The sequence below is a fragment of the Toxoplasma gondii genome, chromosome II (assembly GCF_000006565.2).
Source record: "Toxoplasma gondii ME49 chromosome II, whole genome shotgun sequence".
Taxonomy (NCBI): domain Eukaryota; phylum Apicomplexa; class Conoidasida; order Eucoccidiorida; family Sarcocystidae; genus Toxoplasma; species Toxoplasma gondii.
In genome coordinates, this window is record NC_031469.1 from 2,145,254 (window position 1) to 2,171,579 (window position 26,326).

The 26,326-nt window shown below is 49.0% G+C and overlaps 3 protein-coding genes and 2 non-coding genes across 5 annotated transcripts in view; 1 reads left to right on the forward strand and 4 right to left on the reverse strand.

Annotated features, from left to right (window-relative positions):
- Positions 1–988: 988 nt before the first annotated feature.
- Positions 989–10,380, forward strand: TGME49_297970 (aspartyl aminopeptidase; the record flags this gene model as incomplete). The annotated part of the gene is made up of 14 exons (XM_002371175.2): positions 989–1,021; positions 1,472–1,644; positions 1,947–2,023; positions 3,055–3,167; positions 3,931–4,024; positions 4,798–4,907; positions 5,448–5,638; positions 6,127–6,187; positions 6,563–6,760; positions 7,449–7,532; positions 8,330–8,401; positions 8,723–8,891; positions 9,069–9,169; positions 9,577–10,380. The coding sequence occupies 14 exons, from the start codon at positions 989–991 to the stop codon at positions 9,625–9,627; spliced, it is 1,527 nt and encodes a 508-aa protein (XP_002371216.2). The 3' UTR covers positions 9,628–10,380.
- A 698-nt stretch (positions 10,381–11,078) lies between these two features.
- TGME49_297980 (hypothetical protein) lies at positions 11,079–14,131 on the reverse strand. Its single transcript, XM_018782341.1, has 2 exons — positions 12,487–14,131; positions 11,079–12,423 (listed from the first exon to the last, which is right to left on the reverse strand). The coding sequence occupies exon 1, from the start codon at positions 13,114–13,116 to the stop codon at positions 12,739–12,741; it is 378 nt and encodes a 125-aa protein (XP_018638385.1). The 5' UTR covers positions 13,117–14,131; the 3' UTR covers positions 11,079–12,423; positions 12,487–12,738.
- Positions 14,132–14,410: 279 nt separating this feature from the next.
- On the reverse strand, positions 14,411–14,482 carry TGME49_297990. Its single transcript has one exon. It is a non-coding gene; the product is annotated as a tRNA-Pro (tRNA).
- A 1,569-nt stretch (positions 14,483–16,051) lies between these two features.
- TGME49_298000 lies at positions 16,052–16,123 on the reverse strand. Its single transcript has one exon. It is a non-coding gene; the product is annotated as a tRNA-Pro (tRNA).
- Positions 16,124–16,308: 185 nt separating this feature from the next.
- TGME49_298010 (hypothetical protein) overlaps positions 16,309–26,326 on the reverse strand; it is a gene marked incomplete at both ends in the record, with an annotated part of 31,254 nt that continues 21,236 nt past the window's right edge. The window contains 18 exons of the mRNA XM_018782342.1: positions 16,309–16,338; positions 17,195–17,369; positions 17,627–17,688; positions 18,358–18,484; positions 19,152–19,220; positions 19,795–19,897; positions 20,333–20,443; positions 20,711–20,817; positions 21,584–21,689; positions 21,986–22,144; positions 22,690–22,938; positions 23,366–23,526; positions 23,859–23,912; positions 24,254–24,344; positions 24,644–24,692; positions 25,185–25,322; positions 25,703–25,792; positions 26,165–26,278. Coding sequence (XP_018638386.1) covers positions 16,309–16,338; positions 17,195–17,369; positions 17,627–17,688; positions 18,358–18,484; positions 19,152–19,220; positions 19,795–19,897; positions 20,333–20,443; positions 20,711–20,817; positions 21,584–21,689; positions 21,986–22,144; positions 22,690–22,938; positions 23,366–23,526; positions 23,859–23,912; positions 24,254–24,344; positions 24,644–24,692; positions 25,185–25,322; positions 25,703–25,792; positions 26,165–26,278 — 1,995 coding nt within the window. The remainder of the gene's footprint in view (positions 16,339–17,194; positions 17,370–17,626; positions 17,689–18,357; positions 18,485–19,151; positions 19,221–19,794; positions 19,898–20,332; positions 20,444–20,710; positions 20,818–21,583; positions 21,690–21,985; positions 22,145–22,689; positions 22,939–23,365; positions 23,527–23,858; positions 23,913–24,253; positions 24,345–24,643; positions 24,693–25,184; positions 25,323–25,702; positions 25,793–26,164; positions 26,279–26,326) is intronic.

The window sequence follows — 26,326 nt, forward strand, 5'->3', positions numbered from 1 at the left end:
CAGCAAAGTGGCTTCTACGGGGCAGGACCAAACCCCACTTTTTCGGGGGCAGTCGACACTCCCTCTGACTCTTGAACAAGAGTTAAGCCTTGGTTGTGTTTTTCTCCGCCAAATGTCCCCCCAGAAAAGACGGCAGGTCGTTTTGTTATCAGAATACGAAGAACACTGAGCTCATGGATTTCAATCAACCTTTACAAATGGTTCCCCGTGCAGCTTGTGTTCAGTCAGTCCACAGTACCCGTACTTGCTTCTGCAAAGGATAGCACCGGGCATTTATTGCAGCGTTTCGGGGCGTCGCAGCGAAAGAACCGGGTGCGCTGCAAGCTTCGTCTTCATTTCTTCCGTCAACTTGGAAAAAGAAAAGAAGTCTGTACAACCGGTCCTCAAAACAACAGAAGTGGTACCGCCGCCTAAGGTCTCGTTCCAGCGTGCCTGTCATAAAGCGGTGCACTTTCCAATGTAGCGCGACAGACAACTGACTACAGTCCACTATCGATGTTACATTACATGAAATTCACCACGTAATAGGGTGCATCTCTTCTCAGAAACAGGAAAAGGCTCCTCTCCTAGCCAACGGGACTTAACCGCTCCCGACCTACGCTTGTGAGGCTGTGTAGTGTGTTCCACCGAGGGCTAGCGAATTTTCCAGTTCCGAGTGTCACATACGGGGAAGAGAATACCTTGTGTGTGCAAGGACAAGCGACACCGAAAACAAAACTTGAGAAGGTCTTCGCTTGCACAAACAAGTGCATCCCTCGGCATGCTGTCCGTCGTTTTTCGGGCTGTAGCAACATACTCGTTGTGATCCGAAATGGTAGTGACGGAAACGCTTATTCGTCCATCTGTTCCAGGAGGGGTATCAGAGATTGGATTTGTAGGACTGAAGGCTTTATCTTTCGGACGAAGTGCGCATTTCTGCGCAGTTATGGAATGGCGTTCAACAGTTCACTGACGCGAACCTCACTGCGTGCTTGGCTTTGGTTTCCGCATGCAAATGCAGACTGGCACAGAACTCGATCTGGTGAGTCGGCAAAGGCAACTGTGTTCAGCTGCACGCGAATGAAACAAAACGAGGTTTTTGCAACAGACATCGCTGTCTCCGGTCGGTTCATTTTGACTGTGTAGTCGTGTGCGCATGCAAATCCTGTTTAGTGCTGTGCGGAAGACCTCGCAGCTGCCATCTCTGTGACACGGCAAGTCCCCAGGCGATAGCGTGGTTGTGAAGCATTTACTTGGACACTAACCCGATCCTCGCTTTTCAACCGCGGATACCTTTTCTACACACGCACATAACGCATTACTGCGTGCACGCGAGCCCCGTTTCTCCGTGCTATCTTTTTCTGAGGTGTCTTCTGTCGTGTGTTTTTCTCTCCAGTGTACGCCGCCATTTTTCTTCCCTCTTCGGTTACTCCTCCTGTTTCGCTGTATTCGGGTTCTTCAGTGTTTCTCCTTTTTCTCTGTTCTCCGGCAGCTCACCAACATGCTAGGCACGAGCAGTGCAGTCGCCGCTGCACTCCTAGAGGGCGGCAGAAGGTACGGGGCGAACTTCCTCTCTTTTGTGAATGAGACAGGTTCGCCCTACCACTCAGTTCTCGCAGTTCAACAGAGGCTGATCGCCTGCGGCTTTTCCCAGCTGGACGAAAGGTGAGAGAAGTCGGCTGAGCAGAACAGACGCAAGACAAGAGCCACGAAAGACAGAGGCGAAGGCATCAGAAACAGAGCGAAAAGAACTCAGCAATCATGCTGAATTACTCTCTCGTCGCACTTGCTTGCTGACACGGTTCTGCTCCAAGAAACCCATGGGTGAAAACGAACGGCGAAAGGAAGAACGAGATGCAGAGAGAAGTCCGATGCTGTTGTGAATGCGCATTCGTGACGGCGTTGTTTGGCTGCTTGTCGCGGCCACTCATGCAGGCTTGCCTTCTGTGTTCTTCTCTCTGCATCAGAGATAAATGGGATCTTCGCCTGGGCGGAAAGTACTTTGTAACTCGCAATCATTCTTGCATCGCTGCTTTCGTTATTGGTAAGCAACAAATCACCTAGAACACGGCAAAATCCAAGAACAATTTAGATGGATAGCTGCGGTGATAAGGAACGTAGGAAAATGCTGCACACCTAGACTGGTAAGATACATAATCGTCTCACAGACCCGCACCACACTGTTCTGCAAGGCCTCTGTGACTTTTGAGTAAGTCGAAAGGGTCATTCTGTAATGTCTTCTTGGAACTCCTTGCAGTGGTTCCTTTGTTCGCCTTCTCCTCTGTGTGAAGGACAAGTGTATTAAGTGCAGTGGCAACACACGTAGTTTTGGAAAACCAACGTTTGTAGGCAGTCCGCACAAATCTCGAGGTTCTGACTTTGCTAGTCTCCTTCCCAATGTTACTCCGTTAGGAAAGCTGCTGAGATTTGCCTATCCGTATTTACGACAACGGATTAGGCAGAGCCCTGCCCACCAAAAAGCTCTCCACCTCTCGTGCGTGGCCGCGTTGACGGAGGGACTTCTCGAAGCTCTCGTTTGAGGACCGCCCCTGTAAACCCATATAATATATATATATATATATATATAAAAGTATGCGTATACACGTATGCATGCATTTAGGCGACAGTGTGTTGGTTCCGGGTTTTTCCAGATACACGCTTGCTTTGTGCGTAGCTCCTCGTGGTGCAAGAAGCGTTTCATAGAGTAGCGCAAGTCATCAAGTGGCAGAGGCTCCGCGTGCGCCTCTGTAAACACATGTAGGTTTTCCAGATATCCGCAGGATACCAGTACACTTAATGCACTGACCTGCGTCCACTCTCTTTACAAAGCTGTGCGGAATGACGTTTCAGGCCTTGGCGAGAATCCTCCGGGAAAAACTATGTCAGACCGAGGGCAGGTTCTGCGTTTCATGATTTCGGTTTTAATTATTTTGACTTATAAATTGAAACATTCACTATCCGAGGTAGACACGTTTTGCCTTCGATATAAACATCTTTAATTTACATGATTCCTTCACACTTTTTTCTCTGCACGAGTGAAACTCTCATTTTGGTTTGCTTGTTCCGTTCTTCTAGGTGAAAAGTTCAAAGCTACCAGCGGCGGCTTCACGGTCGTCGCAGCTCACACAGATTCTCCCTGTCTCCGTCTTCGGCCTAACAGCAATGTCAAGAAGGAAGGTGTTCAACAGGTAGAAGACAGGGAGCTTCTCGAGCTGCACATGTGCCTCTGTCAAGGGTTTCTATCCTCTCGCGAAATATACACGTCGTGAATTTTTGTTGTCGTGGAGGTCCCTTGGGTTCTTTCTCTTCTCTAACGGATGTACGAGTGTAGATACTTGGCGTGCGGCGATGAAAACCGACTCGTGGCTTCTCGCCCGGTCTAGGGACGTGTCTGCGCGTGCTTCAGTGCTTCCTCGAAGTAGTATACGCGGCGATTCTAGGTTTTGCCAGTAACCTCTGAACTTCATCCAGTGACCGACATCTCACCCGACTTTTTCGTTCTGAAAACGGACACCGTTTCCTCTCTCCAGTCTTGTATACGTGAACCTATCTTCACACCACATTCCTGTAAATACATATATATACATATGGAAAAGCACGATGCTGTCTGTACCGACAAACAGAACAGCTCGGTTCCTCTTCGTGCAGTGTCGCTTGTGTCTGTATCCTAGATCACCAAAGGATGCCATCAATACTAACACGCCTCTGGTTGGGGTGGAGTTACTTCTACCACCGCACGATTTGTCTGAACACACCACTCAGGTGGTGGTATGAAGTGGTGTTACGAACGGATGGATTGTAACTGAGTTATCTGGGTGTGAGAGTCTCATCAAACCAAAGGTCTCTGGTAGAGGACATCCGACTTGTTCTCCTCGTCAGGGATTCGTCCTTGCTTCTTTCCGTAGATTCCATAGATTTCTTGGACTTTCCCCTTCGTTGTCGTCCTTCTAGGTCGGGGTCGAGTGCTATGGAGGCGGGCTGTGGCACACGTGGTTTGATCGAGGCCTGGGCGTCGCTGGGAAGGTCGTGGTGAAGGCGCAAGACGGTAGGGAAGAGTGAGAAGGAGATGGCAGTGAGGGGTGCAAAGAGAAATGGAGTGTCATCGCGCGAGACTCTCCCCTTCGGCCTGGCTTTGAAATGCCATTCTCGCTACGAGAAACTGACAACCAGCTTCTCGGTCGGTCTAGAAGCGGATACACGGCAAAGATGTTGATTTTTTGTTCTGATTCCCTGTGACAAATACAGCCAACGAAAGATGGAAGGAACAGCCATGCGTCGTGGAGTGTTAGAAGGCTTTCTGTTGCTTCCTCGCGTAACTCAGAATCGCGGTTCACCGGTGCTGTGTCTGTCCTGGGAATCGCAAGTGGACTCACTTTTATCAGTCGTAGAGTTCGATGGACATAGGTACTTCGCACAACCTAACACTGGGAAGGAGTTACAAAAGTGAATACCGTGAGATTCGTTTGCATGCAAATGGTGGTTTTTCACATATACGCTGCGTACCAATTTACGTAATGCACGTAACGCCCTTGATATAGTCGCCGTGGGGGGAGCATGTTGTGCATTCGCTAGCGTTCAGCTTCTGATTTGAGAGGTAGCAGCAGGGTGAGAATGGGTGGAACCGTGGGTTAGTGCTGGTTCCCAAGGCCGACCACTGGAGCGAACGACCAGGAACAGGCGATTTCATTAATCACGCGTCACTAGGCGTTTTAGGTAATTATTGCACTCCACAAGGCAAGGAAAAGCGATACACATGCTTCTGCGTTCTTTCTCGACCTCAAAGACGAAAACCTTTCGACTGTGGCTTTCTTTGTGCAGGGTCGTTGGCAGAGAAACTCATTCGCGTCGATCGTCCCATTCTCGTTTTGCCGAATCTCGCCATTCACCTCCAGTCTGCGGAAGAGATTTCCGCCTTCAAAATTAATAAGGTACAGATTCTCGTGGATTTTGCTGTGTGTGTTTCTCCCTCGTTTTCCCCTCTGATGAAACGGAGGGGTAGGTTCTTCTCTGAGCGCTTCGCCTTTCTGCAGTTGTCCGTCTGTCCCGAATTTCTCACACCCCTGGCGGCGGTTCCCGCAGTCTGGCGTTTTCTTTCCTCTACTTCTCCACGTCCTTTCTTCTTTGTTGCTTCCACTGCCTTCTCGAGTCAATTGCTTTTCTGCTGTGCCAGACCTAACCGATGAGGAAGAACCTGAGTGTCGCAGGACTCTAAAGTTAACACTCTTCGCTGTGTTCAGCCGTCCTGCAGCGGGGTGATGGTGCACAAGAGTCACGACGACCTCGGTATCTGTACTCATAGCTGGAGTGCTATTCAGTATCCTATGAGCTATACTGTCAGAAGTCATAAAGAACTTGGTGTCTGTGTCTTGCAACTAAACTCCTATCCACTTTTACTCCCCGCTTCTCTGCCTTGCTTGGCCGGCTTCCAGCATGTCCGAGGTACCCGGTGTTTTGCTGCTTTTGAGCAGGAAACCCACCTTCAGCCCGTCCTGTGCACCGAGGTGTACACGCAGCTGCTGGCGGCGAACGATAGCACTGCAAGGGAAGAGAAACGGACAGAGGAGGCAGACAAGGAAACAGAGGGAAACAGCTCGTGCTCTCATCTGAGAAAGCGGCAGGGCGAGCGTGCGGCTGCTCCTCTTCTCTCTCTTATCGCCCAGTAAGAACAAAGACTTTTTACCTCCACCTCATGGTCTCGCTTTTCTTCTCTAGATGCCTCTGGAAAACGAGCTCGATCCAGCACTGGCGCTTGTTTCCCCTCTCGATGCCTCTTCCTGATGTAAAAATGCAAAGAATGTCTTCGTAAATTTATCGCAACTAAATTTTAATGTGTTCCTTTCAAAGTTCATAACAAAATCGCAGGATGATTCGTCCCGTCTGCTTTCGCGTCTGTTTATTCGATTTCAGTAATCCAGTTCTGGATCGCGTGTCGTTTACACAGACATAATATCAACGCATCAAGGGTGATGGCTGTGTCCTCGCGCAACCTCTCAACTGATTCATTCCTCTCTTCAACAAGTCCCAGGCCCGGCGTCAGCTGTATTTCTCACTTTTCGCCTTTTCCTCTCTCTTGCCACATTCGCGTTATTCATGAGCTGCTCGCACGAAGGAGGCCACGAGCGGGTTTCGTGTTTGCGTGTTGTACAGGGAACTGAGAGTCGAGAACGAGGATATCGTTGAGTGGGACTTGTGCCTCATGGACGCCACGGTACGGTGGAAAGTCTGTAGGCTTCGGAGTTCTCTTCACCCCCACTTTCGCGATACACTGTTGTGTATCATATATATATATATATATATATATATATACATATATTTGTGTATGGGGAGAAGTGTGGTGTGTATACATTTTTCCCCACAAGCAAGAAACAATTGTGTAGGTGTCAGCCTGTGAACTGGTCACTGTGCTGTGTTTTGATTGAAAATGCATGTCTGAAGTGCCATAATTCCGACACCTTATACAAAGGCAAACCTGCATGCGTAATGTCTCCCCTATTCACATTTCAGTATACGTACATACACGTGTACATACATGTACATCAGTGCATATATATATATATATATGATATTTGCGTTGTTTTTTAAGCCTGGCAGGTTTTGCGGTGTGCATGAAGAGTTCGTTGAGTCGCCTCGCTTGGACAACTTGGGGTCGACGTGGGCCGCTTTTTCTGCGTTGATGGAGTGCCCGAGTCCCCATCCTGAAGAAATTTCGATGGCAGTTGGTTTTGACCACGAAGAAATCGGCAGCGAAAGCTACACAGGCGCCGGGTCGAACGTGCTGATGGTGAGGCAGAGACAGAGAGAGAGGCCGTCGCGATGGAGACACGAGACATTGCTTTTTGCTTTTCTCGACCTCGTCTTTTGTTTGCACATCCAGTTCCAAGTCGCGAGAGGTCTGAAATCCCTTTCGTTTCGTTTCAGCTTCCCTCTTAGTCGGAACCCCTTCTGTCACGGAGAGGTCGACTGCCTCGGTTCGACTCCGAAGCTGTTCATCTGCACCCAGCAGTCAAACGCTTGACGTGCACTTTAGGGAAAAAACGAAAACGTTCCTCAAAGATCATCAGCCAGCAGTCTTCGTTTGTCCTCTCTCTTTGCTCGTTCATTCTGGTGTCTTTCTTTCTCCGGCGTATTCACGTGGGTGCCAACTGCCGTCGAGTGCCAGCGAACCTAGCTCTCTCACTTGCCGTTTCGTCTCTCTCTCTCACGCCTGCTTCAGCTTTCCGCGTTCCCCCGCTCTTCATCGTCTCCCCACACAACACTGCCTCATGGCTGTATCTCTACTGTTGCCTGACGCCCGATACTACATCCTTGGTGCGCTTCACAAGGTGGTCATGAAAAGTACAATAGAACTTGGAGTTAAAAACCCTGTCGTTTTCCCTTGTCTGCCCTTTGGCCGTCTTTCTAGGTTTTTCGTCACTTGCTCTCCGGTTTCTTTATACGATTGCACGTGGTCTCTTTGTTCTCTTCTGCAGGTCTGGATGGAGCGCGTGGCCCAGGCTCTTTCTGCGGCGGAATTCTATCCTCAAATTCTTTCCCGTTCCTTCCTCGTCAGCTCCGTGAGTTGGGCATATGCTCTTTCTGTTTTGTGTGTTTTTCAGCGTGGAGGTCGGGTCTCTTGTGTCCTACTCGGGCGTTTGTGGCCAGCTGTGCCCTCATCAATAAGAGTCATAGTAAAAGTTACAGTTCATGCAACGGCAGACAACAACTGAAGCTAGATTCTATGCCGCGCATTCAAGAAGCGGAGTTTCAGGCCTCGCTCTCATTAATAAGAGTCACAGTACGCACCGCTCTGCACGCAGTACCGATCAGATACCAAGTGACTCTATCTCGTCTCTCTCCATCATCTTGCGTGCGTTTGGATTCGCGCCTCTTTCGTCATGAAGGATTCCAGATTGCCCCGATTACCTCTGTTCTATCGATACATGATATTCAGTTAGTTGTCTCCCTGCAATGAGTATCATCATATCTGTGCTCTGCTTCCTCACGCAGTCTTTTGGTTTTAAACCTTCGCGTTTGTCGTATGTCCCACCTCTTCTGTCTTTGGTGTTGACTTCTTAAAAAAGTTATTACACTCGGAGAAGCCCGTTGCGCTTCTCTGTCTTCTTTCTGCCGGTCTTCTGCGATCGTCCCCTTCCCTCTCCTTCAACGTTTCTGAGAAAAGGGTCGTTTGGCGGGGAAGTTTGCCCCTAACAGGTATAACCGAGTATCAACTTTAAATGCTCAAATGGTCAAATGGCCCAAATTGATGTACGCCTTGTAACTTCTTGAGTGGTCAGCTGAAGTTGAGGAGGCCTTTGTTAACAGCTTGAACTGTGCTTCACTCATCCGCGCGATCTGCTTTTCGCTTTTCCAGGATATGGCACACGGGGTCCATCCGAATTATGCGGAGCGCCACCAGGGACAGAACAAGCCCCAAATGCAACAAGTAAGTGGAAGAGCAGTTTACGAAAGACATATGCATCCATTTGTATCTATATTCATCTCTATATTTTCTATGTTCATATGCATATATGCACACACATTTATATGCATATATGCATATATGTATGTATATACATTAGAATGGAAAAGCACACAAGCACGCATGCGTGCGTTCTCTGGAATCCCTGGCGGGTTTTGGTCCGATCTTTTGCCCGGCTGTGTTCTGTGTCTCTCGGTTCTGCTGGCGTCTCCAGTTCCTTCCGCTGATGTCTTTCTTCGCTTGTCGCCCTTTTCCCTCTTTTTTTTCTTCTTCTGCCCCTCCAAGGGTGTCGTCATCAAAGAAAATGCGAATCAAAGATACGCGACGAACGCGACGTCGATGGCGCTCACACGTGCAGTTGCGGAGAAGGGCCAGGTGCCTATGCAAATGTTCACCGTCAAGAACGACTCGCGATGTGGCAGCACTGTAGGACCGATTCTCAGCGCGCGGCTAGGTACGCCAGAAAAGTCTATGACATGTTACGTGCATCTCTCTATATCTCTGTGTGTGAATGTATATAGATGTATATGTGCATGAAACGCGTCCTGGCGCATCGGTAGATGTACATCTGTGTTTAGGAGTCACATTTGAACATTAGCATGCTGTGTTGTGGTCCACAAATGCGTCTCAGGTGTGAGGACAATCGACATTGGGATTCCCCAGTGGGCGATGCACTCGTGCAGAGAAACGTGTGGCATTCTAGACCTCTACGCGCTTCAGTTACTTCTTAAGGTGAGGCGGAAGTGGACAAGTGGCATCTTTTTGGTGACAAGCCTTCGTTTGCGTTTCATTTCTCTGTAGTGAACAAAGCGATCAGCGGAGAAGCACGTGCGCCGTTCAGTTCATCTTAAGGCTAGGCGTATACATTCTTCTGGATGAGTCAACTGGATCGGGCAGTGCCGAAGGGTCCGATCGTAAGTTGAGAGAAGAACAGAGAGCAGACCAGTTCTTAATCGGATCTGTTCGACCCCATTTTACGAGCGTCTGACAAACTGTGAATTTGGATAGAACAGAAAAGAAAAGCACAGCGACAGGCTCCCTGTGTGCTCCGGTTTGGGCGTCGGTTTCTCTCGTTGCGATACGCAGTACCCGAATCTGACGCCGACACTGTTATGCTGCTTTCTGTTGTGTGCTGACAGGAATTCTTCGCCTCTTTTCGCTCGATTGACAATAGCTACAAGGGCATGTAATCATCCCCGAGCTTTTTGCCAGCTTTTCCGGTTTTTCTCATTCATAATCTTCATGTCTTTCTTTGTATTGCCAGAGACCGTCTTGTGTCTGTGTTTCTCATGAGTCGTAGGCGCTGGGAGAGCGAACAACCGTTCTATATCAGTATTTCCCCTTGTGACAGGTCACCGGAGAGCTTTGCAGCGTACACCTTTCTCATTTGTGGGTGGAAATAAGACGAGTGTTTTGTTTTCCCACCGGATTCAGGCGAGAGATCTGTACGACCTTTGTCGACTTGTATCGCGTCTTTTTACTGTACACACCAGGGCGTTTTTGACGAAGCCACCCCTGCCTGCTGCGAACGGGCATTCTATTGTGTCTACTGCTAGCATCGATGGTCCTCGTATTCTGTCGTTCTTTGTCGGAGTAGCAGGACGCGGTAGCCGTTGCAGCAGTTTTTCCTTTTGAGGCTTTGCTATAACCAGATGAGGAAGACTCCTCGTACCTTGCTCGTCGTTGCTGCAACGTTCCTTCTGCCTGTACGACAGCACGCAGGCTGTTGTGTTCTCGCGTGTGTTCTCGGAAGAAACAGAAAACAGGGCGGTTACACGCGACTGAGTCGCTGAAAAGCCGCGCACCAAATGGCATTGCCGCCCCACCCACGCAGGGGTTTTTGTCGCGGACCATTGGCCACTTCTAACCTCGACAAAAATCGACGTTCTAAACTACTAGAAAACGTGGCCATTCAACCGAAAACGAAACCAAAACAGTAGCAACGGCGAGCGGACGGAGTGGAATCGGTTGTGAACCTGTGTGATTCTAAATGACACTACGCACTCATCCTGCTCGTATTTTGGGAGTCTGACGGCCTCGCCAGTGGCTCGAGTGCTGCTGAATCTGTGTTGTTTTGCGCCCAACGACCCCCGAAACACGAAAGGAGTTAATATTCATCTCTAGATGCGCCTGTCGATCCTTACAAAGTAAAAACGAGGCAATACCTATCTGCGGACGTGCCCGTCGATCCATACGAAGTAGAAGAGAAATACTACCTGCCTGTAGATATGGGGCCTTCAGATATGCACTGAGCGTGTTTCTGTCATCGCGAAGCTGCGTCGTTAGCAGACTGTCAGGCCACAAGAGAGAAGACGTTTGGAATTGTGGGTTCCCTTAGCGATGGGAGGAACGCTCGGAGAAAAGAGGTGAACCATTTCCTAAATGGGGGCGAGACTGTTCAATGCTAGACTTCCGTTTCGTTCAAAGATTAGCACCTGTCAGGTGTTGATACACAGGCCGAGACGGCGCTTCACTCAAGTGGCTTCCAGTGCAGTGCAAAGAAAACGTGCATGCCCCTACATGCTTTCAAACGGGAAGGCCGGAGCTCCACTGAAAGGAAAGTCGTACGGAGTGACCGAAGCTACTCGAACTAAAAGTACTGACGAAACAACCGCGACGAGAGCGTGAGATGTCGAAACTTTGCGACGCAGGAACTCTCAAAGGGACAGAAATACAGGACGTTCCACCGAAGAGAATCATCGAGCCGAAGCCGGGCAAGAAAGCCGCTGAAAAGTGCCATTCTTTCACCGTTACTAACACGCTTCTCGTTCAACCAGAGGGAACTCTAGTAGAACCCGAACTGCCCCAGATAGAAAAAGGTGCGTGTGCCACTCGCACTCCTTTTTCTGTCCGTCGGCTTTCCGCGCGCTAGATCAGGATTGCATGTGGGTCGCCACATGCGAAACCACTCTACAGCCACATCACCCCCGCCTAATCTGGGTGTGCACTGTGACGGTTCCAAGCTTTTTGGCTCTTTACAGAGTCTCGTTCGGACACAACACATGGACAGTTTGTGTCTATATGGGCTGAACGAACAAAGCCGTTTGTAAAGCGTTCGTTTCAGAGCACAAATGACACGGAAACCAACTTGGCCTGTGAACGGAATAAACAACTAGAGATCTCCAGTTCCGCAGGGCATGTAACGCCAAAGACGGACACATGAAAAAGGCTTTCCACGTTCAAAAGAACCTTTCCATATCTGTGGACTTTCTGTCAAGGCAAATTTAAGAGACGCATTACCTTCGGACGCGTGTGGCTTTCAACCCCAGGTGCCTCTCACCTAGGATCTTATTGAGGAAAAAATACGAGGCCGAAGCGGAGAACAAAGAGAGACGCTAAAAAAAACCTCAAAAGAAACGGGCAGCCAGCGGGGAAGGACAAGCGACGCGGGAAAAAAACTCGACGGAAGGCCGCGATGAAGAGCGAGCGATTGGTATGACACAGACGATGAGGATAGGACAGCAGCAGACGGAAGAGGAGGGAACTAAATGAACCTCTATTTCAGAAGGGAGTTGCTACAGCCATCCCGATAAAGCATTTGAAAACAAAAATCAAACCGTATATACATTCGGAAGGGCAGAGAAAGAAACGCGTTTTCCGGTGAACTGAACGAAGCGACGGCAGTACATCAGAAAAAGGCACGTTTCTTCTCCATGGACTCTGGAACGCCGTATTTCCCCAATTTATCTAATTACCTTCCCTCGTGTCCTCTCTCAGCGACGAGCTGGAAAAACGAGATCCGACACTCAAACATCGCTTTCGATTTCATTGTGTTAGACACACAACCACACGTAGGTACCGAAGGACGTTCCTCGGGAAAGAAGACGTTACCGCCTGATTCTTCTCCTCTCTGCCATGAACAGTCACACTGGAGAAAAACGACACAGAACAGCACCTGGTCTAGTGACCCCGCTTCATCCGAGCAGGCGGACGAGAAGTGCCGCTGGCTGTATTTGCGGATTTGTTCTCCTGTTCATCGTTTGCACCTGTCGACGTTTCCGCTCTAATGCATGTCACTCTTGCGAATTTTCTATAGGCACTATTCTCACCTCGACAGACCCTCCTCTTGTTATGTTTTCCTCTGCTGTTTCAGTGCTCTCCTTCCTTGGTTCCTCCGTGTACCTCGTCGAGCTTCTTTCCATCGAGACTGTCGCATCATGTCTGGACCTGCCGGCAGCTCTCGGGTGCGTTTTCTGAGCCAGCTCAGAATTCGTATCCCGGATTACTGCACGAATGTTTGCCACTTGCATTTGTGCACAGAGAAAGCGAAGAGGCATCACAGCGAACGCCTCACTGCGCCTTCAGTTTTCCCTGCGTTCGTGGCTGTCCTCGTTCTCCCTGAACACCGCAAGCGTCGAGGAGAGGCGAGCACTCGCACCACCCTTCATGCCACTTGTCTTCGTCGCTTTCCTGCCTTTGTGTTCCTCCCACTTCTTCCTCTCCTCCAGTTGCTTCTTCCGGACCGCCGCTTCAAGATAGCGAATGCCCCGCCTCGTGGACCTTGCCGCCCGTCGCTTCGCATGTCGCACTTTCAAAAAAGCCAGAATTGCCAAAACATAGTAGGCCCAGTTCAGCAGGGAGGCCGTATTCAAAATGATGTTCGTCGACGAGGGCACCTCAACGGCAACCACGTCGCTCGTAGGTGTGCTGGGCACGGTCGGCTGGGACCCGCCTTCCATCGTAACAGCGGCAGATCGAAAAAGCCGACGGAAGCAAGCCGCACGCGAAGAAAAACTGTGTCGAGAAGATAAGAGAACAAGCAACGTTTCTGACGGAGGGGACGCGCGATCCGCGGAAGCCGGAGAACGCGGTCAGAAAGAAGGCTTCCGCACCAACCATGCAGACTGGAGCAGAAAAGGTTCTAAACACTCCCGAACCGACTGGTTGCCCAGTTGAAGGACTTGGTCCTTCAAAATCTAAAACAGGATTCCAACTGATACCGGTGTGGATGGAATGATTTTCAACCCCGCCGACGAGTGAGAGATCTCGCTGGGGAGGGAGAGAGGGTACGGGCGAGGAAAAATATGGGCAACTAGCCACCGGACTCCTGTGAAAGACCGGAGGAGCCAATGAGAGAAAGAACCGGAAACGACACAAAAGAAAAGCAACGGCATCCTCCGGTCGCGAAGACCTGGAGTTCACAAGAAGGTACGCCCGGACCTGCCGGGCACAAACGCCACGCGGATACCGCGAGCAGATGGGAACCACAACAGATGCACACGGGAAAGACGAAACAACTGCTTCGTCAACAACTGAAGAAACATCGCACCACACTAATAAAACGTGGAGGAGAGAAACATCGTTTTCTACGGGTCTTTGCGGCTCTTGTCCCTCCTTCTTCAAAGCACGTTGACCTATGATGGCAGTGAGGCCTTTGATGTCCGGGACAGGCGCCAACTACATTGCCGTGGTACCAAAATGTAGGCTGTTGCAGTGGATCTTGTTCCCATACACGGAAGTTAAGACTGTTAAAAAAGTGAAAAAACGGACGTTGGACATGAGGAGAAAGCAAAACCAGTTTTCCCCTTCATCGCAAAAGTGCGTCATCTCTCTGTCGCCCTCGGCAGAGGTGAGGTCGCCGAGAAAAAAAACGGATTCAAACCTAGGGTGGGTGGAAATCTGAAACAACAGAGCAAATCCTCCGACCATCCCGAGGAAAGTCCACCGCACGGTGGAAGACAGAAAAACAACTGCTTCCAGTCGTAAAAATGGGCCCGGTGAGCATATGAAGCGGCGCTTCTGTAGAAACGTGCATGCCTCGCATGCCTGCTGTCAGACGCTGGTTCGTGAAAATTTCGTCAGTGGAGGAAACAGGCGCAGCTGAGCTGTTCTCGTGAATACGGATTATAGAGCAGACCTGTCCCTGCTTTCGAGGAGAGTGGGTCCATAAAAAATCCGCGGAACAACTCAACCGTGGCATACACGAACGTGGCAGTTAGAAAAAGCGTAAGATTTCTTAAAAAGAAACCGTAAGGGCTGTTCCGGGAATTGAACCCGGGACCTCTCGCACCCGAAGCGAGAATCATACCACTAGACTAAACAGCCTGTCCCCTTGAACCAGTGAGATTCCGAGCCTTCGACACACCTACCGTGGTGGGCATCTTCCAGGAGGCGAAGCAGGATTGAGACTCCAAATACCACACAAAGGCATCATGTACCATATTTTGGAACCGATAACAATGAATATGACTTGTAGTAGACGGTAGCGAATTTCGTGTGCTCGTTCCAATGGGGTAGTGGGGGATGGTCTCTACCGAACGCTGTGTGGTGTTTACGGGAATACTCGCGTTGGAAGTCTGGCTGCGTGTTCGCGTACCGGTGTTGCAGCTGCTGGCCCTGTTCCTCTGTCTCTTTCAATCACTCAGAACCTGCCTTTAAAAGGGCTCGTTTCGATCTCTTTTCTAGTAATGGACCAGAGTACCTGCTAGCGATCTCCATAATCATAACCGTGCCCGTTAATCCGCAAGATGGTGTCCCCGGGGCAGGTGTCGAAGGTAGTGCTGCTATAACGCATGCTCTTTTTCAGCAATCAAGAGACGCCGATAAAAAGTTTTCAACGCTTGTACCAGCTTTTATTGCCTGGTCTTTCGATTATTCAAAGCAACCTTGCTACTCTTTCCGCTCAGCATGTGATGCGATCAACGTTATCAAGTGGTCGTCTTTTCGTGTACTTTATCATAAACGTTTGACCTGCTTGGATTTAGTGGTATCAAATGCCTCTTGATGAGCTGTGCCATTTGCAAAGAAACAATAATGACGCAGAACTGCCTCATGACAAAGTTTCGATGACCGGCAGGGCTCCATCGACGTGAACAAATACGCGGGGCTTAGATTCTGCAAAAGCATGCGCCCTTCATTCGTTGATTTCGATTTCTTTTCACTGGCGATTCACGTGTCTTCTACCCGGCATGTTGATCTCCGGAATTATGTATGGAGAGCAGTTTTATTGTTGACCGGAATAGGTTTAGCTGCACGACCGTGAAACCGAATAGCGTATCTGTGTTCACTGGCAGAGAAGGTCGTTCGTGGAACCACGAGGACTACCCGAACACTTGCACGAGATAATATTCAGGGCACACAGACTGTACATTAAATCAATGTTTTAAGCATTCTTCTGTGCATCATTCTAGTGAGTCACTGCGAGTCACACCATAGTATCACATCCGCTCTCAGGAACGTGTGAACACTAGTGAGAAGAAACCTGATCGGGTCAGGTCGACATTACTGGCTCACGCGTAGTAACAGTAAGCACTTCACCTCACTATCGACTGTAGCTGTGCGGAAATGCGATTACTGTCACATTAAGAACCGACTGCTAGATACGTCATTCCACCATTTTTACTAGTAAGGGCAATGTGTTTACCACAAAGATGAAAATGCCCCGAATACTTCAGACCCGCCGCAGTTTGCATAGCTTTCGCCAGGCTAAGGTGCGGCGCTTGGATAACAGCTGGGGAAGCCGTAAAAAGCCAGAAACACGCTGGCACAGAGAACATCCCGACTGCGCTGTTCGCGTCGCTATCCTAGTATTCTAGCAGAAGATAAACCTCATCCTGCGAAAACTGTAACCTTCAGTCTTGTCTGCTTCAGAAATGGACCAATGACACCCTAAACGGGCTGTTCCGGGAATTGAACCCGGGACCTCTCGCACCCAAAGCGAGAATCATACCACTAGACTAAACAGCCACCATTTTTTGTGGTCTTGAGGGAACACGTTATGTCTCGCAATATGACTCATCTGGAGTGAAATGGGTCTTGGTGCAGCGCGATCTGGAAGGAAACATACCCGCTTGCATAGCAGGAATAGGGAGGCGCCAAACCACAGAACATCTCTGGGCTATAGCAGGAACTATAACACTGCATCAATCAAACTACCTCACCAGTGATTTTGTTACGGGAATCTGTCAATTACCACACAACATATCGTGCAGCCAAAATACTGACACACGCACCATAACTCACTGAGGGAGGCACAACGAGTCTTATCGGTTAGACGAATGCTTTAGGAACTAATCTCGAGGGCTATGGCACGTCAAGCGAGAATCACAGGACTAAACACAACACATAACCATCTTAACTCATCATAAAACACACCTATCCCCTGTGAATCATGTTCTGGCTTCGCGGAAAAAATGACTCAGTAATGAGGAAGAAGTATCATCTGTGGGGGAAGGGATGGGCAGGTGCTTTTAAAGCACTGCAAGAGACACGAACACTGCGGTGGTTATGTTCCAGCTGTTGAGCCGTGGCAAAATCTACCATATTCGCTAAAGCAAGAGAGCTCTTCTAGTCACAGTGCTGCACTGAATACTGATTTCATGTCCAGAGGCATGCCACAGTGACGTTAGGAAGGATTGTCTGAGATTTGCGGCTCTGCCGCACCCGTGCCTTCGTCGAACGAACTGCATTCCAGTGGTTCGCGAGTCGGTATCTTTGATCGACAAATAAACGAGAGAGCCGCAATACGCAACGCTAACGAATAATTCAGATATCGATGTACTACGTGGTCCATTGTTGCTGGTTTAATAGACCGGAACGTTCAGACAGAAAAAACCTGCCACACGGTGCACAGCACGTCACGCGCCAGAACAGATTCAGATTTGCTTCGCATGGCCACGAATACACGTGCTTTCACGCTTACGCATGTTTCCTTAGACATCACACACAGGAAACGCGGCTACACATGAAAGCGTGACGGCTGTGGTTTGGAAAAAAATGTCATCCCAAACAAAGCGACTATTCGTCTTAGGAGCTCACCCCGTCGAGTTGCTCAAACTCGGTAAGATGTACGACGGAATTATTACTGTCATTCCTGTCTTCTGCATGTACAGCCCCCCTACTATCCTTGAATCTCCGTCTCCATCTCTGTCGGAAAATCCGAACATCCATGAAGTGGTATAGAAGACTTGCCAGCATATCCAGTGCCTCGGACCTGCATATCGAACGAATCACACCCAACCCAACTACAGCAACTACACCAGTTCATCCAGTCGACGATAACTTCATTCTTCACAGAGAAGCAACACCTTTGTATGCCATCGTTGCTGTTTCAACAACTTTTTCGTCTGTTTCCAACAGAAAGCGCGTCCAAGCAACGCTGACAGGGCATAGTCTCTTGTTTTTGTCAAGTGGAGAATCTAATACAGGCGATCGGAAGCAAAGCTCCAAGGAACGAACACCCCTTCTTACCGTAAATCAAGCGGTAGACGAATGCCTGTCCGTGCTTTGGCAGATGCATGTCGAACGGTTTGCTGAAAACGCACAAGGACAGACGATTCTCAGGTTGACATATGTTTCTGGCCGCCACCACCTCCCGGCAGCCCCTGTGCTGAACAAGCAGGAACCTTGCCTCAACGTCCTCTTCAGTAGAGATAGATTCCTCCAGAACAGACCTGCTTAGCGGCAATACAAGCTTCCCCATACCGCAGCTGCTCTGCGCTACACTTAAACGTACTCGATCGAAAATGTAATAGTCATCCTACCGACAGTGCAGCACTGTACACTACGACTGCTATCTCGGCACACACAGCCGTCAGAGATCATCAAACGAATACGCTCTGACCCACTGAAACACACAGTTACTTTTGATCTTGATATCCTGAGCCGATCGATGGCTGGTATCGTCAAGAGTCTAAGCAAAGCTTCATGCCATTGAAACTACACTGGCACCCTTTGAAGCCGAGATCGAATTCTGATTATCAGGGATAAACAATTCGAATCAATCATGGTGTTTCCCACTTGTAAACCGTTTCCGCGTCTTTTTTCGCTCTCTGACGCAGCTGTGGCAGATCGTAAGCCTTCGCGTTTGCACTGCTGTCTTAATTCCTGGACCACAAGTGTATTTGTTCGTACAATGCATCAATTCGTTCCTTTCTGACGTACGACTACAAAACAGCATACTCTTGCTACGGGACCGATACCTCTTCAGAAAGTTTGTGAATCGTAGCGTCGCGAATTGGCTGGTTTGGAAAGAGTTCTTGAAACTTCTGCGTGCCAAGCAGCTCCACAACTGCGCGCAGCATTTTAGGGTCAAGGTCGTCTGGTAGCCTACAAAATAGAGTCGAAGAAAAACGTGTAAGGAGATTCAATACAGTCAACTGCCAAATGGTAACGGACAAGCAGTATAGACGACATTGTGTGACCGTCGCTGTTCATACGAACGGCTCTGCTTCCCCGCACGAATCTCAAGTTCTCAGAAACACTTCACACGACCGCAATTCGTCATTTCACCTTCACACTATGTCTTGTTGAGATATGCGGTCCACGTGACACTCTTGCGTGTCAGGGAGGATATCTTTGTTGCTCGGTCCCTGATCATGTGTCCAACGATTGAAACCTCCCCTGGCTTAGACCATAGATATCTTGTAGCCCACGAACCGTTGGACCATGCTATCAGAAAGAGGCAAAACGTTACAAGCACCACAAGCTCGGGCGGATACAAAGGTGCCGTTATGCCTCTGTGGAAGCATGTTGTCGCCGCCGGCAGCAGCAACTAGGCAATGACGTGTCACTTCGAAACAATTGTATGACACGCGTTTTGCAAAGACAGAAGCGAAGATGGTAGAAGAATTGTAATGAGACGCTTGCGAAGTAGCATCAATCCTAACTCGGACGTGCTCCACAGGGTTGCCCCCAGCGTCCTCTGGCGGTTTGCAGCTGCATTGTTCCTTGATATGTACAGAAACGCTACAAACTTTCGAAGCACTGAACTCACATTCTGCACGGACAGTGCTTGGTCTTCTCCATCTCTGCGTCTTTGTCAGGCGGGGCGCGTTTTCGATATCTGGAAAAAAGCAGCATTTAGGGACTACCATGTCGTACAATAGAGCGCAAGAAGGGGAGCGTGTGCGCGGGCACCGGAACACGTCCGCTTTTGCACAGTAACGAATAAGCATGTCGAAGAATGGCCTTGTGTCTCTGGGCTTCCCACCCACTAGCGATGGTTCTGCTCGCGCCGACACAGGAGAACTCTTTCCTCCCACTTTGTTTCTCTTCTGTCTGTGTATACCCTCAGAAAATGCAACGGAATAAGCTCTTGGATTCATTGACACGCACAACATGTGGCAGGCAAATAAATGCACACGAAACCACTGAATCCCGCACACGGGTTCACATCTGTGAATTACGAAAACTAATTGAAGAATACAGATATAGGCTGGGTTATGCATAAATTCGCATATTATGTATGCATTATTCGACTCATGCATCTTCGTCTTTCGACAGATGAGTAAACAATTTTGCATGAATCTGTCTCTGGGCTGCCTTGTCGTGATGATTCATAATATTCTACCGCCGGTCGCAACGATAATCGCGTGCTGCTTCCAACGCTACAATTGGGAGATCAAGGCCTGACGTACACATCTAGAAGGCTTAAAATGCACCATATTTTCTGCATTGCCTTTAATAGTTTCCGCTTCCAGCTTGGAAATTCCGTCCTCGCGAAGAGTTTTGGTTTCTCGCCTGCAACCAATGGCAAAAGAACGGAAAAGCGACGCCGACTGAGACATAACACCCCCAAAGCGAAGATGATTACGCAGTATAAACTAATATCTCGACTATCTAGGCAAACTCACAAAAATAGCAGAGAAAGGGCTGATTAGTTGCATCTTCGGTAATACGGGCAAGGTAGAAACACTGAAATCGCACCACATGTTCCGTGCAGCGGATGATACAATTTGCGGCATTTTCATCAGAACTCGAGGAACAAATGGGTCACACAGGTGCAGATATTCTCATGCATTCAGATGCAAGCAGATATATCCTCGTCAGTAACTATATATATACATATATACATCATAGAGAAGTGCTTTCATTCAAACACCCATACGCGCCTTTCTGATGGACTATGTTTGTGCAGCTGCGTAACTACGTGTGACCCCCCTGAATTCACCTTACCTCTAAGCAAGCGACGGCGAACATCGATTATGGCTACCTGTGCTTTGGAGACCAGCGAACTGATGAATCGATCCAGAGCGGTGCAATAATTCGATCCCTTGGTGGGAGGGGCTGATCACGGAAAACAGATAAGGCGAGACTCGGACAACTGAAGCATGAGCAAAGCTTTTCTTTCGGAACAAGTGAAGATGCCAAGTATTGTGCTTATTTCATCAGCAGCCCTCATTCTTCACTGTTGAACGTAACCCACACACAGCCAGAGCTACGGTGAATCTGTTGTCGTACCTGCATCTATATAGTTCTGTGGTTCGTCTATGCAAAAAGCGGACACAAGATGCATGCGTTTTGTATGTAGGCATGAATGCGAGTGTCTCTTACTTCCATGGCATATTGAGAATGACAGATCTCCATCTGGATCAAAAATTTCCGCAGGTGACTTTTTATTCGGGTAGTGTTGAAGGTATTCGAGCGCTTGCATCTCTGAGCTGAGAAGAGAGAGAACAATAGAGGAAATAACAAGTGATAACAGCTACGTGAGAAGACCAGTGGATGAAAACTGGAACACCACGCACTACCGAATGGGCCTCCTTTCCTAGAAGTTGGTCGGGGAAAGCCAAACATCAGCAGAATGAAACAAATGCGACTCTCGCTGCAGTAAAGGTGTCAATGTTGCGTTCTGCATACTGGAGAAAACATGCATCAAACGAGCGAAAGAAAAGCTACTCGTTTGAGAGGGGCAGTTTCACATGAAGCAGCGCAAAACAGAAATGCAGTTATTCGAACAACAACGCAGTTCTCGATGCACAGAATCTCACGAAATGATAAACCTTTTTCTTAGCCAGTTGAGCATATCAGCTTCATGCAGAGCAAAATTGAACGTCGAGGACCTGACACGGTTGAGCAGTTTTTCGTGTCTCTTCTTTTTACACGCGTCATTGTTTTTTTCGAAAAAAGAATAAGCGAAACTCGATCTAGGAGAACAGTTGCCAGCATCGGCGGAAGGGACTTCGGAACGCCTGAATTTGGTCAAGAGGCAGTAATACTCTTCCGCATAACTTGCAGCCAATAACCGCCTGGCGGACACCTTTCTTTATATCTGTTCTATGATTGGCCTGTACCTTTCACACGCGCTCAGTCGAAAGTTGAAGTCGGCACATGACGGTAGAATGCATAAGAGAAGATTGTGACTTTGCTGCCAACCGAAACGGTGTCTTTGGGAAGACACAAGGTGAAGGAGTGCAGGCGACTAACCTGTTCGAGGAGTCGAGAAGCCATCTGAGGTAGCCGTAGCACTGGTCATCATCGCCGGCAGATGCCTGCTCGTAACGGGCCAAGGTGACTGACATGGGCTGGTAGTCTGTAATGAAGAGCAGGACGCACGGAAGATGATCACGTGACTGAGTGTGGCATTTTTTAGGGAACAATGTACAACACAATCGACGTGATCTTGTTGACTTCATTCACTTGCGCTCCCGCCTCGAAGTGCAGAAGCGAAAAACATTCCACTGCGTCAGAAACCAACAACCGTATCGTGTCAAATCAGATGCCGGGGCGATTTATCTGTATTCGTCTCACCTAACCCCTGTGCACATCCTTATTTACAAAGACATATGGACGCGACTGCCTTCAGACTGAAAGGTAGAGCCTTGTTACCTTTCCTTTCGAGCACATCCAAAGTTAGGAAAAGAGAACAAAGCCGCCGTTCCAAAGCACTATCAATTCCGTGGTTTATGTAGATGCGAATGAGGGTCTCTTCGAGGTCTTGAATTGACGGGATGAGATGATCTGAAGGAACTTCGTCTTGGTGCGTCACTGAAATAAAAGACACAGGACTCTTAGTGCATCTTTATGAACACACCTACACGGGCTGGCACAGATGTGTTTTTGTCATCTAACATACGAGACTCACGAAATCTTATCCTCTCACACCTGTCTGCATGTGCCTGTTTACAAGCATACGAAAACACGTTGTTTAACAGTGACAAAGCAACTCCTCAGTCCTTCGTCCCCCCTCCTGTCGCGCCACTCTAGCAAAGTACTACACTAATCAGCTGAGGGCACCAGCGACTCCTCGTCTATATATCTGGGTGTTTACGAATACGTGAGCGCATAAAACACGTATGCCTGTAGGAACAGTTTAACTGATTCACTCCTGTGGATGCACTCAAGCGGAACGCTAGATTCTTCGGATCTGTCAACTCGTCTCGTTCAAGACTGAATCTGCAGAGGCATGCACGGCTGCATTTTGACATCGAAGACTCATCGACGCAGATACTTGCTTATTTACATTCATAGAAACACACACTGCGTTGATAGTTCACTACTAAATCAGAAGAAACTTCTTCTGCTCCTCTTACAAAATGCGTAAGAGTCTCTGGTCTGTTCGGCAAACGTGACGAGGGCCACGGAGTCGTCGTCTTCGCTGTCATCATCCGTAGGTTTATTCTGCACAGACGCTTCTTCAACATGGTCCCCAGCAGCAGGTTTGTTCTTGTGCTTCTCAGCCGCTTGTCCCACCTCCTTGAATGGAGGACCGCTGTCGCCACTGTTTTCTGCTTGCGTGTCCTGCCCGGAATGTGGGACCTGTTTGTTTTCTTGTCTGGAACCTAGGCAACAACCAGTAGAAAACAGGCACCCACAGCACATCCCCACGTATGCTTTCGCATAGATTTCCAACTGTGTGCGAGTATGGCACGCGCTGCTTGCACACACCGTATAAATATATATGATGTCAATTCAGTCTTTGTTTTTACAGACAGCCGAGGGACGAGGGACGCAGCAAAGGCGTTGCCTGGCTTCCGGTTCACATCCTGATATGTAATGTACCTCGTAGAAGGTGCAACTGCAGCGAGCAAATCGTACAGTCGAACGCTGCAATGCCGTCAGCTCGTGCTGGCCACAGGACATCTCGCCTCTCTGTTTATCAAATCGCTATCACGCTCACCAAGAGCAGACGGCTTAAATCCCTTCGTCCCCTTCGTTGCTCCATAATTTGACGACTTTACGCACATGCTTTTAGTCCCATTCACTCACATTCTTCTTTACTGTCTCCGTCTCGTCTCGTCATCGCAGCTGCTTCTATTCTCCTTTTGTGGTGAGCGAGGAGCGCGTCATGTAGAGCATCTGGCTGTATGATGCGGCCATGCGTGTGAAACGTATCGTAGAAAAACGCATCGGGGAGACACCACAAGGTTCTGCAGCACACAAGAAGTCAAAACGCGGCAGAAACGTGTCTACGATAGTGAAGATGCAACCAAACTGCAGATGTTGCACTGAAAGGTCATAGAAACACGGATAAACAGCATGCTGCGCGTTTGTAGGCGATATCAGGCGGGTTATGAAAATAATCCTAAGGCTCGTTTGTGCAGGTTGGCAGAGCCTAAAGGAAGCGGGACTTCCGGGGCAGTGGATATGCGCGATTTGCTTTCAGCGTGTAAGGGTCGATTGCATTGACTGGGTTCTGACACAACAATCTGTGTCGTTGTCCGAGAGGCAACATGCCTAGACCACCGAACACAAGCCGTACTGCGAAAAAGAATCTTCTGGGCGGTATCTTCTTCTTGCGGGGGACCGTAAAGATCTGGAAAAGTAAATCAGAACAGCAAGACAGTAAACCATCTGGCGCCATATTTGCTTGGGAGCAGCTAAGGGTAAGAACGCGTCTAGTAAGTCACAAATGCCCGGTAAAAGCACATTACTTACACTGGCTAGAGAAGAACAGATAGGCCACAAGTACCCACCTCTAAGGAGCCGAAATGAACATGCGACTTCATAAACATGTATAACGCAGTAGAGATGACGCACGGTCAGGCATATTGTGGGGAAAACAGGTACCAGCAAGTTTGGAAGGAAAGTGAGTCATTCACACTGATAACGTCGAGCGGTTCCCATCTTTCCACTATGCATCACATGTGGCCTCACCTTATGAAACTGTTCCGGATGACCGCTTCAATCAAACTCATCGCCCGCCGGTGTTTTCCTTGGTCAGCCAGAAGCAACCCCAAAAGGAGGGCTGCATACGGAGGGGAAACCAACGTTGAGAATTGAAGAATGAAGGAAACTATTCTCGTGACGGTGACGTAAACAAAGACCATGTGGTTGGTATGGACATATAGCAACCGCTAGAGTGAACACGCCAATCCATAGCAGCAACAAACGACGTTCTGCATGCGGTGTTTATAGAAATACATCATCGGACGTCATTTGCACAAGCACAGTTACTATGCATACGTATGTGCCTGCTTGCGCATGCATGGAGGTCCTGCCATTGCACCTGCTGAGCCTGAATTCCGAGCACAAGTTCTCGCTTACCTGTGTTTAGCGTAGTGACGTGCTGTCTCCCAAATAATTGAGTTCGTACCTGTAGGAGTAAGCGATATAACACCCATCCAGAAGCCGTCATCCACTTGTAGCTTCTCAGGACTCTACAGTGGAGCTTGACAATCCAGTCAGTGAGACGTAGCTGGGGAAGTCGCGGGAGCCAAAGTGGTGAACGACGCTCGACAGAGTTGCTGGACAGCACGTGAAATGTACTCGTCAGCAATAGGCCCGCAACATGAGGAACCTCAACAGTATCGCTACAGTAAAGGCACACAGTGCTTCGCAATGCCACTAGGCTGGCAACTTCACTTTTTTGCCATTCGTCGACTGCTTCAATGATATGACATTTCCAATGGAGTCACAGTGTACCACCACATCAATATTCTATGCTTTTCATGACCATCATCCTGAGTGCATAAAGTACAGTGGTATCCAGTGTACATTTTAGAAACCAACACTCCAATACAAGCTGTACGCATGTGTCTTTTTTAGCCCTTTCTATTATTTCCGGAGGCATGCAGCTGCCACTTACTCGAAGTGACGCCTCTGCGAGTCGAGCAGCAGTCTCTACCAGCAAGAGAGCTTCGTCACTTCGTGTCGCTTTCCTCAAAAGGAAAATAGCCATTGCCAGCTCGTAAGCCGTGCCGACAGTGAGGGGCGTTTCGCTCCCCTGACAAACAAAGGCAGCACAAAAGGAAACGACAATCAACCTCCCTTTTCGACGGTGACATGCTTTACCCTTCCGACTAGAGAAAGCGCTGATGCTGCGGGGAGGAGGTCACCGTATACACGGGAGAAGAAGTGCTACACGCAAGATTTGGAGCGTGGAAGCCTGGGTTTGAGACGAGAACCCACTCCTCTGATGTAGAACCAAGTAGTCCGGAAATGGAAGTCTATCTCCAGCTTGTGGTTAGCTGGCGACAAAGGCGGTGTCTCTTTTTATTTTTTTGCGTCGTCGCACATATGCTACCGGCCGCGAAACCGCATTCTAACTCCCGAAGTTGTTTCGCCACCTTCCTGGAGTCAGTTCGTCCCCAATTATCTGCTCACCAAATGAAAATCGTACGCATCTAATGCCCACTGAAGACAATTGCACGCCTCCGTCGCCACGTCGCTGCGATTCCCAGGACTGCTGAAGGTCTGCGGCAAAGGGAAAACGGGAGCGCCACAGCCACATCTTTGCTGCATTAAAACACGAGAAAAGTGGAGCAACATGAAGCGCGAACGCTAAGAGGCGGCTCAAATGAAAACAGAAGTCAAAAACAAGAGTTGCGAGATGAGTGTTTTCGTGGCTTCCACCGATCAAGCCAGCTGAAGTCTATGAACACAGGGTGCCAGAAACACAGAAACCCTTAAACAAAAGACATATTCACTGTGATGAGGCAGTGGGAAAAATCGAGCGAGGTACATAAAGCGCGGCACACTCCTCAGCTGAGCAAGACAGATGCTGCCCAAAAAAAGGCAAGACAACAGCCTGAAGGACAGCGTAGATCGGAGTGAAACGCTCCCTACCGGGCACTTCCGTTTTTGGTCGAGGTCGAGGAGCCACAGTAACTTCGCTCGAGCCAGAAGACGCAGAAGGCCTGCCATACGCAAGTTCGTCACTTGACGAGGCGTCGTCGCCTCCTGCATGGAACACAACGCACGCGAATCCAAGTCTGAACAAGAGAGCGG

Bases quoted from the DNA above. Each gene is read 5' to 3' on its own strand.
- TGME49_297980 (XM_018782341.1), bottom strand. From the start codon at position 13,116: ATGGAAGGCGGGTCCCAGCCGACCGTGCCCAGCACACCTACGAGCGAC.